The 23,960-nt window shown below is 45.4% G+C and overlaps 1 protein-coding gene across 10 annotated transcripts in view; it reads left to right on the forward strand.

Annotated features, from left to right (window-relative positions):
* The window catches only part of Ctl2 (Choline transporter-like 2), a 380,476-nt gene that overhangs the window by 163,392 nt on the left and 193,124 nt on the right, over positions 1–23,960 (forward strand). For all 10 annotated transcript variants that reach the window (XM_075881408.1, XM_075881410.1, XM_075881415.1 and 7 more), the window contains 3 exons: positions 1,126–1,174; positions 15,397–15,470; positions 16,094–16,172. In XM_075881408.1, coding sequence (XP_075737523.1) covers positions 1,126–1,174; positions 15,397–15,470; positions 16,094–16,172 — 202 coding nt within the window. The remainder of the gene's footprint in view (positions 1–1,125; positions 1,175–15,396; positions 15,471–16,093; positions 16,173–23,960) is intronic.

Below are 23,960 nucleotides of genomic sequence, written 5' to 3' on the forward strand. Positions count from 1 at the left end.
GCATGCCTATGTGTGTGAAAAGTCGACAAAGGCAGCCTATAGGCATGGAACCTCCCATGTTGCTGAACATGATGCCTCCTGTGGCCAATACAGCAATGCAGGCTCGGTAGGTGGTCACGTACGGCTACTACGGGCAGCCAGTATGCAAATAAGAAGTGAATAAATGTGGTGCAGTGATTTTGCGAGCAGGCAGTGAATAAATGTGGTGCAATGATTTTGCGAGCAGGCAGAGCAAGGAAAGTGATCACTTCCATCTTTCACATAAACCAATAAATAACAAAAGCAAGCATGGTGTTCCTAAGGAACTCTTGAAGGGACAACAACTCACCGCCTCCCCCATAACGTCATTGTAAGCTTTATTTGCTGTGAAGTTCGTTGTTTCCTGCATAGGTGTGGCGTGCAGCCTCGTCAAAATGAAACTGTATTGCCGACTAAAGCGTCTAGATGCTTTAATGCAATAGTACTATACATTGCACACACTAACAAAAAAAATTAACCAACATGTCTATGTCAAAATGAGAAATCACTCCATTTCAACAGTCGAGTCGTTCTAACTTGAGCCGGTACTGTTTGCATGTCTCGCCGACATTGCGCAGGGGCAGGTTCTCCATCTCGCGGAAGTTAGAGTTACTCTATAACGTAGCATATACGGTAACTCTAGCAGGAGTGGGTTTTCCTCCTTCCCACTAGAGCAAGAGAAAGGGTTTTTCTGGTGCAGTCCCTTTCGCTCCATTGACTCCTCGCTGCGCGATCAGCTGTGGAAGCTTGCCTGAGAGCGCTGTAGCTCTTCACAAAGGCGCTGTCTTTTTTGACCTTGTCTTTTTAACGCTGTTACATAATGAATTACCACCGACAAGCCGAAGTATCCCTTCTCATGCAGTTATTTGGAGTGTAGATGAGTTTGGTTGATTTAAATGACACTAGAAGGCTCTTGTGTTGCTCTCTGCCGAGCCCAAAAGCGGTCAGAGAATCTCTGGTGGTCACTTTACGAGACTGCTGGTCCCTTCTGTTGAACCTCGTCCCCTCATCCTGCCCAGTTGCACGTCAAAACGTTTCTACATGTCCAGAAAGATGATTCTTCCAGCCAGTTCTAAAAGTGATTTTTTTTTTTTTGCCTGTGTGCAGGGGAGCCACGCAAGTTTGACCCTAGTTTCAAGGGACCCCTCAAGAACAGGTGAGCATTCTGACTCATGTTGCCACTTGTTAAGGAAGCATCGAAATGGTTTTCACAATTTCGCAGAAATGCATTGAGTCTCTAGTGTAAATCATTTGTATCATTAACAGAGCGATCTAAACAACTTGTACAAAGTGTGTAGTTTTTTTAATGGGGTTAAATGTGCGCACCACCACAGATTGCCGCAGCGCTTCCAAAAGTTTTCAGCTGCCTGCTGAATGTTTCATGGGTGCGCAATTGCATGCTGATGGCAAATTTAATGTGCCCTCCAATGATGTTTCTGGTAATTTTTCCAACTTAGCTCTGAACCAATGCTGTTTACAATATTTGTAACGCTTCATATAATTTCTTCAATTAAAGAAAAAACACCACAAGAGAAACAGAATATGCAAATGCAATTTACCACTACTCCTGAATATTCTGGCAAATGAGCGTTGTCTTCCTGTGTTACGGTGTGCTCCATGTTGACGCGAGCTGCATGACTAGTTTACTTTTTTTAATTCAGAGAATCAATATACTTCACAGTCCTATCATGGCCTTTCTTGAGTGGCCATTGGTGTTATGGTAGCGCATGACACCGTCAGGTGCCGATTGGGCTGCACTCGTTACGAATGTGTCAAATTCTTGTAGCAGTGGCCTTTCTCGAGTGCTCATTAATGTGTCAGGGGTGCAACAGCTGCGCCAATTGAATAAAATTTCCCATTTTTGCGCGGAGCTGTGCCAAAACCGTGAAATTTGCCGATATTGTGCCACGCTGCGCCAAAATGCCCGATCGGTCTCAATTTTCTCAGTTGCGCTAATTTCAGCAAGAAATGTAGGCGACGTAGGCCACCTGTAGTTTTCGTCATTGAATCCAGGGATTCAGGCTGGCAGACCCTAACCCTACGCCACGTTGTAAGACATATACTCATTAGGTCAGGACACTCTCGAGAAGTGATTGACCAGATAAAGTATCAACGCCGTTCCTATTGAAGTCTCTGAATGAATTAAAAGTAACAACAACTCCTCTCTTCTCATCCTGCATTCGCTCTCTCTGCTTTCGATCATGTCTCCATCCACGCGGTGCATATTAAAGCCCCTAGAACTTCGTAAAGTAGCGACACTCTCCTCCTCCGCTCTCGTTTCTCCTTGGTCTCCTCTCCTTCGCACTCTTTTCGAACGTGGTGCCACCTGCATTACTCTTGTGTAGCAGACGCCCTTTCGCGACCAGAGAGCTTGCTCGGCAGACGGCGCGCTGAGAGCATTCGTGCCAGCCGTCTAACTCACCCTAACGCCCTGCCGCGGTGGTCTAGTGGCTAAGGTACTCGGCTGCTGACCCGCAGGTCGCGGGTTCGAATCCCGGCTGTGGCGGCTGCATTTCCGATGGAGGCGGAAATGTTGTAGGCCCGTGTGCTCAGGTTTGGGTGCACGTTAAAGAACCCCAAGTGGTCGAAATTTTCGGAGCCCTCACTACGGCGTCTCTCATAATCATATGGTGGTTTTGGGACGTTAAATATCAATCAATTAACTCACCCTAAAATCTTACGAGTGTAACGTTGGCCCACGACAGATCACACGCACGCGCAACGCATACGTCTGATCACGCCTTGATTGAGTCACTCGGCGTCGCTGTGGCCAGATGTTGAATGTGTGCATTACCCATTAGTATGTATGTTTTTAAACTTAAACATGTGATCGCTAGCGAGAACCCCCGTTTTTTTTTTTTTTTTTTCTCGGCCCATCGTTTACGGTGTCTCCGAATACGTTTTACACTGTAAATAGCATCGCTCAAACGTTCATGTGTGCCTGCTATGGCTTACCTTTGTGTTAAGTGCGATAGCGCCTGATGAAATTGTGTGTCTGTCTTTCCTTACTCGGCGCATAGGTGGTGCAAGCTTCGCCGTATATAGGGTACACAATATGTGCAGCGAGCATTCACAGCGACTTTCATGCAGTGAAAGCAACAACACGCGCTGACGCTGTCGACCAATTTTAGCATTTGGGGAGGCATCTAAGGCCTTAATAGTGTCAGAAGGCGCACAGTTAATACATTCGAATGGCTGTGGTTGTTTTGTGAAGTGCTTAGACGCACCAATCATATTTCAGAAGTGGACCTTGTAGACGTATATCACGTATGAAGTATATTACTGAAAGAATGAGCTAGCGTATGAATGAACTAGCGTGCCATCATACACGATCACATCGCGAGGGCTCGACTCGTGGGATAAACCTTCACACGAAATAGAAAATAATCTATCACACGAAATTGCACGTATGTGTGTGGTTTCTAAACGATGCATGCATGCAATGACTCGAATTAAGGCATGCACGCCTTGCGTAGCTGCCCTTGCATCGCGAGTCCCCTGGCTGATCGGTCACAGTGAAAGAGCCACAGAGAGCAATTCGCTCTGAAATATACCAGCATGCAGGAAAATCCAATGGAGAGTACCAATCTTAATGCGAGTTGCTGCACTCAAGTTTTGTTTATTAAAAACAGCAACGAAAATCTCTGAAGTTCAACGATCATTATTTCGAGCATCTTTCTACGTACATTCTAAGCGCACAAACCAGTACCGCGAACTCAAACCAGTTGGCACATAATGACAAGCAGGACACGTAAATATATATTGTTGACAACAACAACAACAAAAAAAAAAAAAACGGCCCCCACAGAAGCAATAATGAGACCTGAGTGAGAGATTGCGATGTCTTGCACAATTAGCTGCAACTTCTCTATGGCGTCGGAGCAGGAATTTAATTGAGCTAACATTGAACCATACCGAGTCGTAATGAGACACGTGCAACTTACTTCGCAAAGTGAATTCGAAAATGTCGGCCTAAAGTTCTAATTTCTGATTCTACGTAACCATGTTTTTTGTCGCAACTCGCTGCTTTTAACGGGCGATATCATAAAGAGCTTTCGGCCGTCACTAGACTTGTTCTGGCAGCAGAAGGCGCAAAAACCACTGACAGCAATGAACAGCGATGACATTCTTGGATGAAAAGTATTTCACAACCCAGCGCACACAGAAGGAGAAGTTAGTATCCGTCAAAACAGATGCGTTGTGCCCCAAGGAGTCGGCGCCTCCAGAGCAAAGATGGCAGTCGCGAGCGATTGTAAACAAACGAACACTGCGAGAGGTCCCACGTGACGGCATCTGTCCAATAGCGACACGGCGCCAGCCTTGGAGAGGTCGGAGGAGGTGGAAAAGAGAGGAGGCGCATGAATAATTACGTTTGTCGCTACTTTACGAAGTTGTAGGGGCTTTAGTGCATGTAACTAGCAAACGCTCTCCATGTGTAGCGCTGTGGCCGTGAAGCACTTGCGCTCGACAGCTAGTGTTTCGGTGAGATTTTCTTCATATGAAGTTATTACTGACTGCCGAAACACGACAGGACATCGAGAGATGGACAGACTGAGAAACTTTATTGGAAAGTGTGTTTAGACCCCATAAAGTCTTTGGACCACCGCCTGGTCCCACGCCACTCCTGCACGGCCATACATGCCTTTCGCGACGATGAGATTGGCAGCCTGAGTCACCGCAGCAAGCTGTAATGCTGGGTGAAGGGACATCGAAATGTTGCGCCTGGGTGGCGGCGAGAAACAACCACGCGTCATGGCTGCCTTACGGGACTGCTGACGGCTGTGCATATCTATCGGCGGGATGACGCGCAGAAAGTAAACGTGTTTTCAAAGTGACTGGCACTGCCAAGAAAATCTGAACTAGTCAAAGATTGCGGTGATTGCACACCAGCACCTAAAGTTTGAAATGCACGCCGCCTTTCCCGCACACACAGTAGGTTGGGGGATCGAATCCAGACTGTGGCGGCTGCATTTTCGATAGAGAGGAAAATGCTGAGGTCCGTGTGCTCAGATTTGGGTAAGGCAACTATTAAGTCGGCTTTCATGGTTGAAATAGCGGTCCAGAAACCTTGTAGTGTTATTTTTGTGCCAAGGAAGGGCCTATTTTGGAATAGAATCACATTTTAGTGGTCCGCATCGGGTTAGCGCACTTCAAATTACCTGCCTCAAGAAGCAGACGGACCGAATTGACTCACGTCACTGTTTGCCGTGCACAACGTTGGCCGGATTTACTAGCAGCAGACTGAAAGCAACGGGAGCCACAGCAGCAACAACGGCCATTAATCAATTTCCAGCCATTGGCTTCGAGATTGCAGACTCTTTTTGGTTCAACTGTGCCCCGCTAGATGGCACCACCTGTCCCATGTAACCATGCGAAAATTGAATTTTTGAGCCACACACGCCATTCCCCATAGTAACGTACGGTGGTTCTTTTTCCATGAATCAAACGGAAACGAAGCAGCAGCATTTTATTGTCTCTTAATGTATTGAAGCTTCTTTATGTAGTGCAGCTAGATCGATTACTAGAGACTAATTGTAGGCGGTCCGTCTGATGTCATCGGGATCAGTTTGAAAATGCCCTACTGCGGCGCATGTGTTCTCGTGCATTTACCTTAGATTCTCGATAAGTAGTGCACTGTTGTTAATATTGTCATTTGAGATGTTGTCGTACATTGAGGTTTCACTCTGACGTAAATTGTTATTTGACTTTAGTGCCCCTTTAAAAAAAGCCACTGACGAACATTACAAATAAACAGCAAAATGAATATGCGGCCCTTAGAAGGACAAAAACCTAACGATGTTAGCGGAATGCAAAGAGACGCCCGCGTACCTTACAGAGTTGACACGGGTGGAAGTCATCCCATCAGATTCTATGCAGCCAGATCTCCCTATGTGGCGCATCTCGCTTCCAATGGTAATTAAAAAGTAGCTTGCCGTCAGTTTAACGTATGCAATAACCACAAGTGCACGAAAGTGGAATCAAAAACGCATACGGACAGAAACCATGCAGCAGAAGTCCGAAAAAGAGGCGCGAGACACGCTGCACACATGTGAAGCTCGTCGTGTTGGGCTCCGCTATGGAGCTCAAGCCCCCCCCTCCCCCCTAAAAAAAAAACAAGGAATAGAAAATGCGCACGAGGGGCACGTGATGGTGTTCAGCCAATGGGAGCACAGACTGTTAGAGTGGGGGGTGGGGGGAAGTACAGGAGAGGAGGATATATTTTATTTAGGGGCTTTAGCACCCATCGGTCTGCTGACCGCAGCAGATTTCTATCGGCGGGGACAAAAATGCGTTGCCGTAGCCACCAATGCTTCGCGAGCAATATTAATTTACTAGTCTGGAAACCCAGCTTACTAAAGCTGGAAGCGTACTCTGCGTTCACTTTGTGCGAAGTCGACGTGCTCCGATCGTCGGCATTGCCGGTGACCACGTTGGTTGCCATAGTAAAGGCACATGTGATAGTTATCCGCTGCCGTCACCGGCCGACAGGTGCGTGCGGTTGTTGCTTTAGCTAGTCAAAGGTGCCTTGCAAGCGAGCTGAAAAATTCCACTCCATCCCTAGGCCCATTGTGAAAAAAAAAAGGGGGGGGGGGGGTTGGAGCGATTAGAAAATTTATTAGCCTTGTTCTAACCAGTGCAGAACGCCGCTTAGGCCACCTTCGCCGCAATACAGTCGTGCCCTGCATAAAAGGGTTTTAAAATGTGGAAGGGGCTGTTAACGCTAGTTACGGGACACAGCACCAGTGGAGTACCAACTCTTTCGCAAGTGGAGGGGGGGGGGGGGGGGGGCAAGCCTACCTCACCCGTCAGCCGGTATATATATATATATATATATATATATATATATATATATATATATATATATATATATATACCGGCTGACGGGTTATATATATATATAATAGAGAGAGAGAGACACCTAGCGAGGAAGGAAGCGCACTGGCTCCCTAGTAAACACGGAAGCGAGAAAGCACGGCGTACGACGAAACACTTTTAATAATCACATACGTTTCGGCTGGTGGGCCAGCCTTCGTCAGTGTGACATGTAATGCAGCTTTCGTAGCCATTATATACATTTCTAAAATGTTTTGTTACATGCGCAATAGCAATCTGAAGTTATTCGACATGATTATACAGAAAGTCAAAATACCTTTAGTGCGAAGATGCAATGCGTAAAGTAACATGGGCACAGCGGTCACCTCTTAACCTTATAGCGACATCAGTACGAGTGAAAGAGATATAAATATGGCGCATGGTGTGGAAAGCATTATGGCAACCATGCGTGCAGATTGAAGCACATGAATGAGCGGTATACATACTAAAGGATGACCAGGTCAACTGAGTTTGTCAAGCAGAGAACAAGGATGATTCTGCCGAAAAGAAAAATGAGAAGTACAATAACAGAAAATGAACTAGAAATCTCGGAAGGGCATGAGACACCTTAAGTAGTGGAACGTAGATTAACGAGTGTACCTGCGTGTTCAATTATTCTAGAGTTTAGTGTACCGAACTTGTAGATTAGAAACGATTTGCGCATTTCCCGCTCATGATGTGAGCGGAAACCGGATTCCAGTAGCTTTGCTTTAATCTTGTCAAAAAAATGACCAGGTATTGCTAGATGTTTCGATAGAGGCAGATATAGAAGGGTTTTGACGTGCGACTTAAGATTATTAAATCGAGTTCTAAACGGTGTTTCTGTATGACCAATATATTGTAGATTACAGATATCGCATTCGAGCATGTATGCTACGTTGGAACTGTCACAATTTAGATTGCCCCTGATTGTTAACTGAAAGCCAGGGGATGAACTGGTCACAATTAGCGTAGTTTCCATGTGCGCACACATCTTGCACCACGACTCCCCACAAGGAGCGCAGCCATTTTGTTTACGGGCAGCGAGCTTAGACGATGAAAGAATATCACGGAGGTTACGTGCACGTTTGTACACGACTCGGTGGTGCTTTGAAATCACGGTGACGTTTGGAGCTGACGTTGAATTGGTGAGCACAAGGTTAACCTAGGATGTACCCAACGCCTTGGGGTCAGTGTTAAGCAGGTCAATTTGGTTTAGTTTGTCGGCGCGTTTTATGGCGTCATCACTTATTCCCTGTGGATATTTACGTTGAATGAGCGAACGTTTCAGATCCTGGCAATTCGAAAATAAATCTTCGTGGTTTAAGCATATTATTTTAAACCTGTGAGCTTGGCTGTACGGTATCCCTGTTTTGCAATGTCGGACGTGACTGCTATGGAAATGGAGGAGTTGGTGCCTGTCAGTCGGTTTGTGAAAGAGATTTGTGGAGAGCCATCCTTCGCTAGCTGTGGCGGTAACGTCAAGAAAGTTTATCGTTGTTGATGAGTAATTATGGGTGAAAGTAATGGCGGGGTGGGCATTGTTGAAATTCTTAATGAAACTTAAAAGACTTGCTTCGCCATGTGGCCAAATCATGAAGATGTCATTGATGAAGCGTTTGTAGAAGCATGGTTTCAAAGGTGTATTCTCTATGAAGTTAGCTTCCAACATGCCCCATGCCCATAAAGATATTTGCGTAATTATATATATATATATGGGACGCTATGATGTATTGGCGACGGTGGCCTGGCTCATACGCCATGTTTATTTCATTCTCACTTCTTCCTCCTCCACTTCTCCTAACCATCCCTGCTTTCTTACGTCACAGGATTCCCCCTCCCCTCGAAAGATGGCACCGGTTACAAGCTACAACAAATTGCAGAGAATAAACAAAATAATGGCCATATTCACAGTTTCACGTCCCGGCAGAGTCTCACAATCTCACTAAATCTTCAAGGCCGAGGGAGCTGTCCGGCGATTTTTATGACGACTCTGGTGGACGAGCTTGACTGTTGCGTTCCGGACAGACTGGGCTACACATGAACACTGACAATACTGCTTGAACTGTTCTGGGGACTGAGCAAGGTTGGAACGCATTGTTGCATCGGCAGCTCAGATGTCGTCGGTGTTGTATTTTTCGTCGTGAATGGTGCAATCCCGGTGCTTCTTGCTTACGTGCTTTTTGACAGACTGTGACGAAGTGCGTGAGTTCTTGCGGTGTGCAAGCAGTGCTTTTGCGTCTTTCTCGGCGTTTTCTGTGGTGGTACAGTCGGTGTAATAGCAGGTGCAGGGAGTGTTTCTGGTGACTTTTCTTTGTGCGAAAGTGCCCGACATCTTGAATTGGTCTTTGGTTTAGAGATCTTATTTTCCAATGTTCTTTTATTGGTGAGTACGCTTTCGTTGAATTTTGCGTTCGTCTATGCCCTCGTTGCAGTCTCTCTCGTTGTAGCATGAGTTTACGAACTTGGCATTGCGTGCTTTCCTGAGGCTGCTCAAGAGATGTCTGCAGTGGCGCCCCTTCCGGAATGGGGCATTCCTTTCCTTCGGTGTTTGACGTGTCCTGTCGACAGCTGATGCTTGGTGAATCGGTGATATGTGATGTGACATATGATGGGATGGATGGTTTGTAGAAGCAGAGGAGGAAGAAGTGAGGATAGAATAAACAAGGGGTATGAGCCAGGCCACCATCATATGACTCATTCGAATACACTTCGCGCATTACAACACCAACTAGAGACTTGCACCTCGCATCAAAGAAGGTAATGCCACCGTATGCCGATAGGAATGTAGACCATTTTGCCAAAAGACCGAACTTACGGTTGGATTTTTCACGGGCATCTAAATCGGCATTTCCAATGTATTTACGGCACCATAATACTTCAAGTATTACTGAACAACCCGAATCACTTGATGCTTCGTGTCGCACACATGGCCCACACGGCTTCGGACGCGTGACGGCATTTACGCATGACGAGTTAGTAAATCCGCATGAAACCAAACCAGACAACGAATGTTCACAGGAACATCATTCGTTCCAAGTATTCAGCTCAGCAGTTTCAATCTCCTGTCATCAACTTTACTGATAAACCTGATGAAGCATCTCATAAGGTCGTAGCATTTATGCATGACGATTTAGTGAATGCGCACGAAACCAAACCACACAACGAATGTTCACAGAAATCTCATTTGTTCAAAGCATTCAGCTCAGCAGTTCCACAAAGACAGAAGCATTCACAATCAGCATCTTGTGAACAAAAGTGTTCTGCAGAAGCGTCGAGTGTTCATCAATGTCAAGATCGAAGCGACGTGAATCCACTATACAACCTCACTGCCTGTAATGAAAACAAAACCGCAGGTGCGACTTCTGATGACATAAGTACTCCTCAGGCAACCAATGAACGGTTTATAAATACAGAAGATTCAAGTGCACGAAACCCGACACATTGTTTTGCGCCGGAAACAGTTGCATTGATTGGCATTGTAGAAGCCTGCGAAGAACTCGCCAAGAATCCTGGCGTACCGCGATCAATGTCACATCACAAGCAAGTTGACGAAACCAAGAAACTACAACGTCAACGTATACTTCAACATTGTCGACGACGAAAGAAAACGTCATCGAGTGCACTCTTAAGGCTTAAAGAACATTACAAAAAGGCCCATCGTGGTGGATACATTGTCCACCAAAGATCAAGAATGTGCCTTCCATCGAAACATCTGCGACATCGCCATAGAAAAATCTCCAAAAGCCACAAAAGCACCCCTTGTACTCGGCAGAAACACAGGCAGCGCCCAATCAACCTCGATCAACGCGCACGCAAGCTGCCTGCACGACCTGTGCCACGACGAAGAATTCGATGCCTACGATATCCGAACTGTCAATTCTGCAAGGTATTCGAACCTCGTTTCTTCTTCACAAGAATGCCGGCTGCGATTTCCGCTATCTCCACGTCCAAAGCATTTTTGTGTCATCCAGGACGCAACCATCAGCCTCGCCCGCCAGATCTCTTATTTATATCACCGGACTGCCACTCTCTCCCCTCAAGTCTTAGCGAGGAAGAAGACAACACGTGCATTTCAAAATTTGTGAGACTATCTCTTTATTTCGACATTGGTGAGGCAGGATAAGACCTGGCGGCCACTTCATCAACCAGCCACTATCTTCGAACGTCTCAGCAAGACGCAGTGACCGAACGTTTATCGTTGTTTATCGTTGTTGATGAGTAATTATGGGTGAAAGTAATGGGGGGGTGGGCATTGTTGAAATTCTTAATGAAACTTAAAAGACTTGCTTCGCCATGTGGCCAAATCATGAAGATGTTATTGATGAAGCGTTTGTAGAAGCATGGTTTCAAAGGTGTATTCTCTATGAAGTTAGCTTCCAACATGCCCATAAAGATATTTGCGTAATTATATATATATATATGGGACGCTATGATGTATTGGCGACGGTGGCCTGGCTCATACGCCATGTTTATTTCATTCTCACTTCTTCCTCCTCCACTTCTCCTAACCATCCCTGCTTTCTTACGTCACAGGATTCCCCCTCCCCTCGAAAGATGGCACCGGTTACAAGCTACAACAAATTGCAGAGAATAAACAAAATAATGGCCATATTCACAGTTTCACGTCCCGGCAGAGTCTCACAATCTCACTAAATCTTCAAGGCCGAGGGAGCTGTCCGGCGATTTTTATGACGACTCTGGTGGACGAGCTTGACTGTTGCGTTCCGGACAGAGTGGGCTACACATGAACACTGACAATACTGCTTGAACTGTTCTGGGGACTGAGCAAGGTTGGAACGCATTGTTGCATCGGCAGCTCAGATGTCGTCGGGGTTGTATTTTTCGTCGTGAATGGTGCAATCCCGGTGCTTCTTGCTTCCGTGCTTTTTGACAGACTGACGAAGTGCGTGAGTTCTTGCGGTGTGCAAGCAGTGCTTTTGCGTCTTTCTCGGCGTTTTCTGTGGTGGTACAGTCGGTGTAATAGCAGGTGCAGGGAGTGTTTCTGGTGACTTTTTTTTGTGCGAAAGTGCCCGACATCTTGAATTGGTCTTTGGTTTAGAGATCTTATTTTCCGATGTTCTTTTATTGGTGAGTGCGCTTTCGTTGAATTTTGCGTCCGTCTATGCCCTCGTTGCAGTCTCTCTCGTTGTAACATGAGTTTACGAACTTGGCATTGCGTGCTTTCCTGAGGCTGCTCAAGAGATGTCTGCAGTGGCGCCCCTTACGGAATGGGGCATTCCTTTCCTTCGGTGTTTGACGTGTCCTGTCGACAGCTGATGCTTGGTGAATCGGTGAATGCGGCTATTTGAATGCGGCCAATATATCACGGCAATGTATATGAGAGCATACAAAGGAAATCATTACAGCGGAAATGTTGGCAAAATTGCACTATGTTGTAACATAGCCTGGTAACAATTTCATTCTCCCGTAAGAACAAAATTGAGTGATTACTGTTGTGATCAAAAATGCCTTATTTGTTGGTTTCCCCAGCATGCAGCCAAGAGTGACCACTGTCTAAAGTGAGGGGGGGCTCAGTCCCCATAAACTTTGCTGAGAGGGGGAGGGGTTGGGCTCGCACCCCTCCCTGCCTCCCCACCGATACGCCTATGCACAGAACAGTTTGTTCAGTTACTCATGCGTGTATATATACACTGAATAATTGTGGGTGCTGATATGATCACTGACGTCTAAAAAAAGTTGTTGGAAATCATATGTAGCAGTATATGACGTGTCGGCTGCCCTAAAAAATTGAACGCAACTGGGCGGCAGTTTCTTTTTTTTCCCGGCCCCTACTCTTCATGTCTTGAACAGCTGAAGTGCAAAAAGGTAACAACAGACTAAGGAAATAACAAGGACAAGTGCTAATTCAAGGTTACAAGCAGTAAGGGGTGAAAATTTACAAAATTTAGAGCCCGATAGGCTAGAAGTATACTGAAGTAAGGTGTGGGAGCAGGCTAGTTAGTATTCCATGTCTTAAACAACTAAAGTCCAGTCCGTTGTTACCTTTTTGCACTTCAGCTGTTTAAGACATGGATTACCAACTAGCCTGCTCCCACACCTTGCTCTACTCTTCAGTTTTACAAATCTCCTAAATCTCATAGTTGCTAGCTTGGAAGATGTACATTTAAATTCTCGGAGAGTGTCAAAGGATTGGAGAAGTGTAGTAAATGCTAAATGGCCTTTATCACATGTTTGCTGAATGGGGTGGTTCAAAATGCTGCTTTTATTTAAATAGTAAAGGTCATAATCGCTGTGCATGATTTTAGGGGATGTTCAATTGTTGTACATGGTTTTTTCTCAATGTAAGCCTTCTTTTTTATACTGCTTTGAATTTAGTATTTGTGAAAAAAAAAGTGTTTTGACCTGCTCTAAAAGTAACATTTTGCTGCTCCGAAAATTGCTCCAAATTCTGTTTGGCTGTTGCACCCCTGTGTGATAGAAATAAGTGTAAACTTAAGACCTCATTTTCTTTGTTAGACAGTATTGATGAGAACTAACAGACAACAAACTAATTGTGATGTATGTTATGAAAGAAGAGTGGACGAAAAGATAACTTGCAACCAGAAGGATCCAAACCTCTGACCTTCGTATAATGCGACTGGTGTTCGTCGGATGTGTTATTCGAAGGTCGCAGGTTCGAATCCTGCCGGTGGCAAGTTATCTTTGCATCCACTCTTATTTCATTACATTTACATCACAATTACTTCTAATAACATCCGCTATTCTTTTCTTGGTATCATTGCCAATAATTTCTCATTAACATTGGTGTGATAGTAGCATATAACCCTTTCAGGTGCCAATTATGATGCACTGTCTACGAATGTGTCAAAGTTATATAGCATAATTCCAAGGCAGTCAAATAACATTCAAATAAAAAAAATGAAACAATTTATTGTTTGGCATGATTTTCAAGCATGAAATAATATATTTAATTGTTCTCTTGTCAGATATGTTGCATTTTGATATAAAAAAAAAAAAAGAAAACGTAGGGTCCAAGTGTGTGCGCAAGTAGTTTTTGATTCTATTCATTTCCAGTAAAGAAAAATAATACTTTTGACTTTGGTTTTTGAACGCGGCACGTCGAATGACTTGTCAATCATTGTAGTGCCTTTGCCAAAGTGTTAAGTTACTGTGATCCGCAGCACACTGCGATTAAGTCAAGGTATGTTGACAATGACAAAGGGAAAGGTTCAGTTTATTCAATGAGCAATGTAACTTGCTCCCTTGTGACCACCAGTTTACTGAGTTGGCATAAACAAGTTGCATATGCAAACGTCGCCTCCTCTGCTGAAGGGGTTGATCATGCTCTGGCCCACAATAGCTTTCACATGCTTGTTTTATTCAACCTTTGTAGAAGTTCATTCCCACATATTATTTACATGTTCATTAGTACAGCTCAATAACCATGATATGATTACCTTAATTTTGCTCTTTATTTTATGCATTTTGGTGCAGAGTACTTTAGGTCCCTGTACAGCAACATTTTTATTGTTGTTCCTCTCTTATTACATTCACATTACACCATGTCTTTGTGCTTTTTGGCTACAAATTGCTCTTGCGCCAATCAGTGCCACTAATCATCATATGTTAACGCCACTTCTTATTGGGGAGGTGAAATGTCTGAAGACGGGTGGCTTTGAATATACCTGGCTCTAGCACGATATCCCTAAGCTCTTGCAAACAACCTGTGGAGAGTGGTTCCAGTTCACAAACATGTGGCATCCATGCAGAATGAAGGGAATGATGGCAAGTTGACATAGGATTGTCTACAATTTTGCAGGCTGTAGTTGGTGTAGCATTATCTGCCATTTATACCCCGTCAATCGGGGAGGGGGACCAAAATTTTGCAACGCTCATGAGGGTGCCTCTTTTGACTGGTGCTTGGGGCACATGGCTCTCCATTTCACGTGTCATTGCTGGGACTATAGCTACTTCTACACCCAAAATATTTCTCCAATAAGTTGTTACAATGACCTGCAGTACTTTATGTATGAATTCTTTAAAACTTTCCAAAATTTGATACAAGCCGCTGTTTATCGGTGGAGGGCATTATTATGTGGATGTTTTGGAAAACTGTGCTGTACAATTATGGTATATTTCATAATAGTATCAGTTTTGGCTTCTTTAGGTGTGCCATTTGTGTCGTTTACTTAGTCGGAATATGTTTTATTGCAGTTTCTTTTCTACACCTAACGCTTCAGTTTTTTTCAATGGTGCTTCTCTCGGCAGTTTTTTTTTTGCTAAAGAATAGCTGTACTATAAATAAAACGCTTGTTTCTTAAGTGACTGGATTTTTATTGCAAACCTAATCGAAATTTCATAGCTCATTCTCATATACTCACATAGCCAGGCTGTAACCTTCCTGTTAAAACACCAGCTTTCAGAGTAGTGCTTGAATTTCTAATTTGGTGCAACATTTCATGCATGGGAAAAAGTGTGCTATGAATGGCTTTCAATAAAGAATATAATTATCTTAATGGCAAGGAATGTCTGGATAGAATGTCCCACTTCACTGTTTTGCAGGAGCTGCACAGACATCATCTGCCTCTTCCTGTTCGTTTTCTTCCTTTTCGGATGGGCCATTGTGGCATTCTTTGGTAAGTCAGAGTGCTTTTTATGTCACTCAGTAGAAAAATATGAGTACAGTAGGCCAGAGCCGAAAGATCATTCAAAGTGGTTACTGGCTACTGCTGCTCTAAAACGAGGATCTTGCCTGTCGCGCATAGTTTGTATGTTGAGAAGTTTACCTCTGCCATTTTGTTGACCATCAGTCCCCTCAGCCAACCTTTTCCGCTGCAGCTTTCATTTTGCATTCTTTATATATTTATGCTGCATTGCCTGATTAATTATCTTATGTTGCTGCTGTTGCTTGATAAATCTTGCTATTGGAACAAGATTGTAATTTTAAGCAAAAAAACAAATAAATGGTGTGCTTAAATAACAGCAGATTCTGTACACTGGTCTGAACAACTTCTATGTACCAAATTTTGTCCACAGGGCAGCATCTTGTACTGGTTACTGCGACATTTAAACTTGGTTTAAAAATAGATATCCCACTCAAAGAGCAAAAAGATGAGTCTGTTATGCAGCTATAATTTAGTTCTTCATTTCGGCTTGGTTTAATATCACATTGTGGTTTTCACTTCATTTAGTCAAGGTTCCTGGCATCACTTACATGCATTGTTACCAGCTATGTTGTGACCGAGTCCTTGTCTTTCAGCATATCGCAGTGGCAATCCTGAGCGCCTCATTTACCCTACTGACAGCCAGGGGAACATCTGTGGGCAGCCCCCTTATGAGTGAGTTTTCTATGAAAATGTTTACTAATTTATTGATGACCCACGAGAGAGGCTCTGTGAAAGTTGCTGTGGGGAGGCATGTTCAAGTTGTTGCACTGAAAATTTTCACGATTTAAAAATTATTTTACTCAAATTCAGACACAAGAGAGCACAGTGAAGGGCACAAAATTGTGTTTTTAAGTGCAGTTTTTCTAAACCTGCTCATTCTTGATTTTTGTATATACTGCAAGGGAGAATTGTATGAGAAAAGGATGTGCTTTGAAGCAGATGCTGAATTTTCTATTATTTGTTTGTGATAATGTTAGTTACACTAAAATAATCTTGATAATACAAGGACAAACATTGCGCACGCTGCTGACGCATTCCTTTTTTCCTTTCCTGATTGTTTCAATATGTCTTGGAATCTACTCGACCGAATGAATTTGCTGCTTGATAGAGAATTCTGAAGTCATGTACAGAGCCGTCTACTTCTACCCTGAACATCATGGCGTGCGGTCGGCGCTCTGCGGAGCGCCTGTGTCAGGTGCTTCGGAAACTAGCGCGCATGCGTATTGACAGCTGTAGGCGGGGCCTTCCCCACGTTGTCTGCTAGAGCCCGGCCGCTCGATCGAATTGCATCTGCTTTGCAGTGAATCAGGCATCACTCTTGTTATGTGCGCACACAAATTGAGAAGCCTGCGCGGTTCTCGAGAAACGAAGTGACTGTACCTTTTCTGCAAGCGATCATACGAGTGATCAACCTCGCCCTATACATGAAGCAAAACTTTCATGCTGCACTGCCGCTGCCACCAATTAGTGATTCGGCGAAACAGAAAGAATATTCCCCCACCTCACATGACTTTTTTGATCAGCCCAAAGTTGGACGCCGCGGAAAGCATAGTAAAAAATATAACTGAGTGTATCATGCCAGGTATTAAGTGTGAACGCTTTAGAGAAATGTACTGGCTGCAATGCACTGCATTAAAAAGAACTCGGAAGAATACATACCCATGATTTACTCTCATCTGGTCAAGAAATAAGAAAAAAAGTTCTGTTCAAGCTCATCTGAAAGTAAAAATATGTTGGGACATTTGCAAATGTCTTTTCAGTTAGCTGAACTGCTGAACTTAGATAATTAGATCATTTAGAAGTGGGTCGCATCATCATAAGCCTCGACCACCGTCCTCATTTTATCCTGAAGAGATGCATACAAGGCGTCGCATGTCTCAACATTCACCCTGGCTTTCTGCCAGCAGTCTTGTACTGCTGACCGCAGGGTGTGCGAAGAAAAGCTATGTAGGCTGAGGGAGCACAACGCTGCCTTCATGTTTACCCAAATGTTCTCAATGATGTTAACGTCTGGGGATTGTGGGGGCCATTCCATCACGGCAAATCCATGCTCTTATAGGAAAGAGGAAGTCAGCTTGAACTTGTGTACTGGGGAGGGGTATTGTTTAAGGATGAAGTCTCCACCTGGAAACGATTCGCCCAAAAGGTACGAGTTAAGATTGGGATGATGGATGTAATCCCGATGGTTCAAAAGGCCACGGCAGCATGTTGACAAACTATACAGGCCTGGTTGCTTACTTCCTGGCAAACTTCAGTTTATTTACACACAGACACTTATAAGCAAAGGCCGAGGCAGCCACTAAACTGACCGCACAGTAAGCACGGAGCTGTATTAACGTCGGCGTGACTTGCCGAGCCCTTCATATACTCCACACACTGACTTCTCGATGTAGTATCAGCCTTGAATCAGAGTCGGCGCTAAGCACGACCTCTGTCCCCGCTTCCCGATTGTTCTCGAGCACCAAGCTTCTCTCCTCTCCATTTCTCTTTAATAAGTACCTCCCGTCTCGTGGGACGAACCCCTTCTCGATGCTCTACCAATGCAGCAAACAACTCTCCTTTCCTCGCAGACGTGTCTCCGCCTCTGCGTTCCCACACTTTGCTAACCTCATCCTCCAAGAAAATCGGGCTAAAGAAGAACTCCGTCATTTTGTCAACGTACAGCTTAAAAAAATACTTTCGTGCGACAACAAGCCTGTCTAGACGGCCGGTCAGCTTTCTGGAGTTAGTACACAGGATGCTGCAGTCTATCCCTACATATTGTGACAGCATGGCGCCACATTGTCGTGTCGGAAGCGGTGCCGCGACAGGGACCACTTATTTCTCAGTCTGGCTGACCGTGAGAATGCTTACACCATGCGGGTGACTCACCAGCACAAGGTGCGGTGAACAAAAGCTCGCGGGGTTTAGAGGCGAACGGCTTAGTCCGTGCCTGCACAGCCTTTTTTTAAATAACTTCCCTTTTCGTCGGGTGGCGTCTACCGACTGGCCATTCTCCGCGTGCCCCAAAGATAACTGTATGCAAGGCCACATTGTCTAATGATTGATTTGTGGGGTTTAACGTCCCAAAACCACCATATGATTATGAGAGACGCCGTAGTGGAGGGCTCCCGAAATTTTGACCACCTGGGGTTCTTTAACGTGCACCCAAATCTGAGTACACGGGCCTACAACATTTCCGCCTCCATCGGAAATGCAGCCGCCACAGCCGGGATTTGATCTAGCAACCTGCGGGTCAGCAGCCGAGTACCTTAGCCACTAGACCACCGTGGCGGGGCACGCCACATTGTCTAGAATGGAGCTCTAGCTCTCAACCGTGAAACAGCCATGCACCCTGACGAGAGGACCGGGGCCATTCTTTGTGATTGTCCCCCAAACAGTCACTGAAATTCGGCCACTGGTGGCTACTCGCTGTATGTATCACGGAATATACCTGCAGGAAATGAACAAATATATTTTAGCAATGGACAAAGTTGGCTTTATGATGCTGCAGCATTTGCAGGTGGAAAATAGTAGTGCAACAAGGTACTGACCGAGTCAATGATAGGCAATTTTTTTGTGGTTGGCTTGGTGACATTGGGCATTGGAGCGAAACAATAGTGGTAGCTACTCGTATTTTTCATTCTATCGTGGATATTATGAAAGAAACTCAAAGGGCAAAGTGAGGTTTTTATAAAAATAGACAGCGAGCTTTATCCGACTAGGCCCTAGGTGCCATAGTCGTCGACCAGTTGGCCTGCGCATTGTCTACAGACGTTTTGACGCGTGCTTTCCGAAATCTGCGAGTCACACGTGCATCCACTGTAAAAATGAAAGTCGTCTTCGTGGGTTACCTTAAGAGTTCAAACAGGGTTACGAAGGATTTGCAATATAAACTTGCTTAATATACGTACACTTTTTATCATGCGTACCATAAAAGGCACTTGGTTAAGTGTATTATATAACATTGTTTAGTGTTCTAGATAACAATGAAAGTTAGAGGGGATGTTATCAGTGTCTGATAAACTCGAATGAATTACCTTCTTGTTAGATATCATATACACCTTGCATTAACTAACTGAAAGAAGATTTTGACAATATTTAGCTGCTAACTTAGAATCAATGAAGTGTTACCACTAACTGTACAGTCATATCACAGGTAACTAGCGCTGCGGAAAGCAGCGGCCGAAATTCACACAAACACTACTGCTTCTTGAAAGCTTAAAAGCACTGCTTTACGTGCCGCCTGTTCACGGGGCGCCAAACTAATGTTTGTTCACCTATTTGTGAAAGTGGACTGGTCTGTGAATACCACACGTTTTCAGTCAGATTCAGACCAGTGGCCATGATCTTCAGCAAGCTGAAGCCGCTTCGCCTTGTTCTCAGCACACATGAGCGCCTTCTTCACAGCCGTTCGTTCGGCTTCTATGTCCTGCTTCGTAGAGATGGCACTTCACAGTTGTAGCCAAATGTGGTTGAGTCCAATGTCAGCCTGTACTTCTCGGAATGTAGTTTGTGGCTGTTCCGCTAGGCTTCCACAATTTGCAGGTCTTCGTCCTTTGTAGTCACAGGACGACGAGGTTGCCGAGGGGCGTCTCCAATGCTTCCTTCATACCTGTACACTTGAATGATCCGGTTCACAGTTGCAAGAGGACGATTTTTCATTGCAGATATAGCACGTTGACAATATTTTCTCAGGCATAAATCTACGATGCGTCGCCTTTTGTCTTTCAGCACTTTCGATATGGTCCTTCAATCGGGGTGCAATACTGGAATGAAGTACACTCAAGCCTCGTTATAATGTAATGGGATATAAAGGAAGTAAATGAAATTCCCCTTAAAAGCTCCATTGAGAACTATGAATTTTAAATTCGTTGTAACGAAGTAAAATTGACTGGTAAATGGATATAACAACATGAATTAGTCTATCAAATAGTCTATAAAAAAGAAAAAAGACTGTAGTGTGTCAAGTATATTGTTTTCTGCGGAGTTTGACGCTCGTTTGGCGCGGCTCTATCAAAACTACCGCTCGACCCGACAACCACGCTACACGCGGCTGAGTGAGCCGTCCTCTTCACACAGCCAGCGCAGAGGTATGATGGCCAGAAAGAGAGGTGTCAGCATCGTCCCGGCCATGCCTTGAAAGGAGGCGTGCTGGTATTCTATTTCGCCGGGGAGCGGCACGCAAGTCGCCACCGTGATCGATCGCGAGCACTTGCCAGTTGCTAGCGCTGCACCTTTAGTGGCTTGCTCACGTGCTTGCGAGTCGCAACGTCTGCGCTTTGCTTATTTGGACTTGTTCGGGATTAATACGTGCCACTGTGGCCATGCCACAGTGATGGGTAAACAGCAAAGACACTGCTTTGCACAGGGTTGCAAAGCAGGATATGTTTCGGCTCGCAAACAAGGGAAGAAAGCTTCTGTCTTCTCTACTCCCGCCGACGATGAATGACACAAAGCCTGGGAGCGTGCGATTCCTCGCGCTGACAAACCACTCCAACAGAACTGTGTTGTGTGCAGAGCTCATTCGGAAGAAAGATTCATCATCCTTAGCTACAAGCATGTTATCAACGGGTTCTTAGCAACTTCGGAAAAAGCTGTACCTAAGGAGGGTGGGTTCCTGATGGAATCAAGTGCCGAAGGACTCCGGGTCACTCTAACCAGCACTTTTTCCATCCGGCACTATGTCACGAAAACCTTGGGCTATAAATACTTGATGACGTCTCCCCTCTGCCAAGACGCGCTTAAAATCTTTTTGGAATTCTGAAGCCAATGTCTGGCTCGAATGATCACTCTACGCCGACACAATTTATTATCTCTCAGAATAGCCTCAGTTTTTATATTTTGGCACCGTCACCCTCCAGTGGAAACATACCTTCTGCAGTTCCGAGCAGCCTTCTATGTCCGGACATCCACAATATTTCAATAAAATTGCAGAATAAGCTGGATGAGCTGCTAGATGTTGGGCGCTTCAATGAGGTTCATGAAATTACTGTTGCTCGTGAAGCCCTCCCTGACTACACTGATCTCATTAAATGCAAAAGTGACTCCCGGATCACTTATTACGTCAGTGGCTATGTGACCTGAAAGATGGTGAAAAAGACGAAGTGCAACGAATGCAACAGGTTGTTGCTTCTCTCTGAAAATTCCAACTTGCTTCCCGCAGAATCATGCCTTCTGTACCCGTCCGAGTCCTTAACAGACCTGGTCAAAGATATGGAAGATGCATTCACCTATTGCTTCAGTTTCAACAAGTTGAAAAGTGACAGCATAACAGACCTTATCTCTTGCCTGTCTGTGAAGAGGTTAAATATGGTCGGCTGTGAACACCACAAACTGGAAGAGACAAATCAGATTAGATTCTTTACAGTGACCAGAATGCATTTTCTCGTTGCTGGAGAAAATGCGTTCAATAAAAAAAAAAAACAGAGAAAAAATGAAGTTCTTGAAGTTGAGACGTATGACTTAACTGTCACAGTGTTAACTCAGCGAACAAGGTTTTATTTCATGTTATTGTGCACTACTCACACTGTGTTGTTTCTTGTGATTTTGCTATTGTCGTGTTCACATTGCTACTAACCTCCCATTAACAACTGTGATGTCACTGCCTGGCTGTGTTTCACATATGCAGAAATCAATTTTTTTGTGAACTGGTTTGTGACTGTATTTATGTTTACCAATCAATTCTCAACGTCATGTGTGTATGTATGCCCATGGTATCATTGTATATTTACTGTTCTTTTTGTTGCCTTATTAACTTGTTTTAGCCAAGTTTCGTATAACTTGCAGTTTTCTCCAACCTTAATGCATATGTTGTGTTTATATTTTATGTTGTTTTTCACTTTCGTGAAAATAAATGTCTTGCTTGTAAAATTGGGCCTTGAGTGCGCAAGCCGTAAAAATAACGGTTGCCGATACCTTTACGCTGTGGGGGTGCTGACACCCCCCCTGTAAAGTTGTCTGCGCCGCGTGGCGCACGTGTCTCGCCCCAGGGCGTTATTTCGGTGGTGACCACCACCGGGCGATAGATGGCGTTGTGTTCGCTCTGAGTACCACTGTTGGTAGAGTGGCAGCGCCGGTGGTGGCCCCTGGCGGAAGGCGGGCCTTGGTGGTGGGCGAGCGTGGAGCGAGCCTTTCTGCGCGTGGCGGCTGCCGCAAACGGTTGTCTGTAGCGCGGGTCCCCGGTGCTCGGCACCGCGGGCTTCGCGCCGGGGTCCCGCGTGTAAGGTCAGGCGTTGGCGACGCCGCTTTGGGTATGTGCTAGTGTGTTGGGTGTGTTAGTGTGGGTTTATCATGTTATTGTGTGTTTAGTGTGTCCCTGCGTTATGTTGTTTGTATGGTAGCGTGTTAGTTGAAATTGGTGTATCATTCGGCGGACGATATCGTCGTCTAAATTAGTTAATAAATGTATGTATGTGGTGCGTTTGTACCGACCACCGGCCGACCGCGTCTGCTGTGTCCGTTCGCTCCAAGAGCGTGGCGTGGCGATACGCTCGTTCGCCTCGCCGAGACCCCACACTGGCTGCCCAACGTGGAGCTCTTGGAGTGTCGGACGACAGTTCTTGCGGTTCGGTACAGGGATTTTGTTAGAGCCGGAGTAGAGTAGGCCTAGGGGGGACTTCTTTGCTAGCGTCGGTGGTGTGCTTTGTTGAGAAGCGAGGGGATTGGTTTTGTAACGTGTTTCAATTTGTCGGCAGGTTGACTTTCTTTTTTTTTTTTTGCTCGCAAGTGTTCTTATTTTTTGTTGTTAGTTTTCAAAAACGTTGTTGAATTAGGACGAGAGCCATGCGGTCCGCATCCTGGGGTGAGCAAGGCCTAGAGCACGTGGTTTGTAGGCCAGGCCCGAAGCGAGTGAGTACGGAAACCTCGTGGGTGGTCCGATTTTCTGTAAATAGCTTCTTCTATCTCTTTGGGCTCAGGGAGCCGGGCGTCGTTGCTGACTTGTATTGCGGCTCGACGCCGGGGCGTCGTGACACCGCCCGGGGCGGTGGACGCCGATCGCTCGGTAAGCTGCTGTGTGCGGCGAGCGATAGGGCCACCTCACAGAGTGGACGTCTCCTCGCGGCTGCCTCTCCTGCGCCTAGGCTGGGTGCTGGGTGGATGCCGGTTGTTGCCGAGCGACTCATTAGGCCTAAGGCTCTGCGCAGCCGCCTGTCGCACGTGGCACAACTAGGTGGATCGTAGCGTTGAGGTGTTGCGCTCTGCTTCCCTCACTTTTTTTTTCTTGTGAGCACGAGTTAGGAAAAGTGATTTTTGTTTTTATTTTGATGGGCGTCTCAGCCGCCACCAATGTATTAGCTAGCAGTACTGACCACCGTACCACGTGGCCGAAAAGCCTGAAGCTCCCTCCCCTGGGCCGCGCTCCTTTGTTTCTTTCGAGTTTTGTTTTTTGTTGATGTATTCAGCGGGAGGGATGTCATCCACGGCCGGCTGTCCTGCACATCGTCAGCGTCGCTGGCCAGGAATGCGGTCGTGAGTTCG

Source organism: Rhipicephalus microplus, chromosome X, assembly GCF_043290135.1.
Source record: "Rhipicephalus microplus isolate Deutch F79 chromosome X, USDA_Rmic, whole genome shotgun sequence".
NCBI lineage: Eukaryota > Metazoa > Arthropoda > Arachnida > Ixodida > Ixodidae > Rhipicephalus > Rhipicephalus microplus.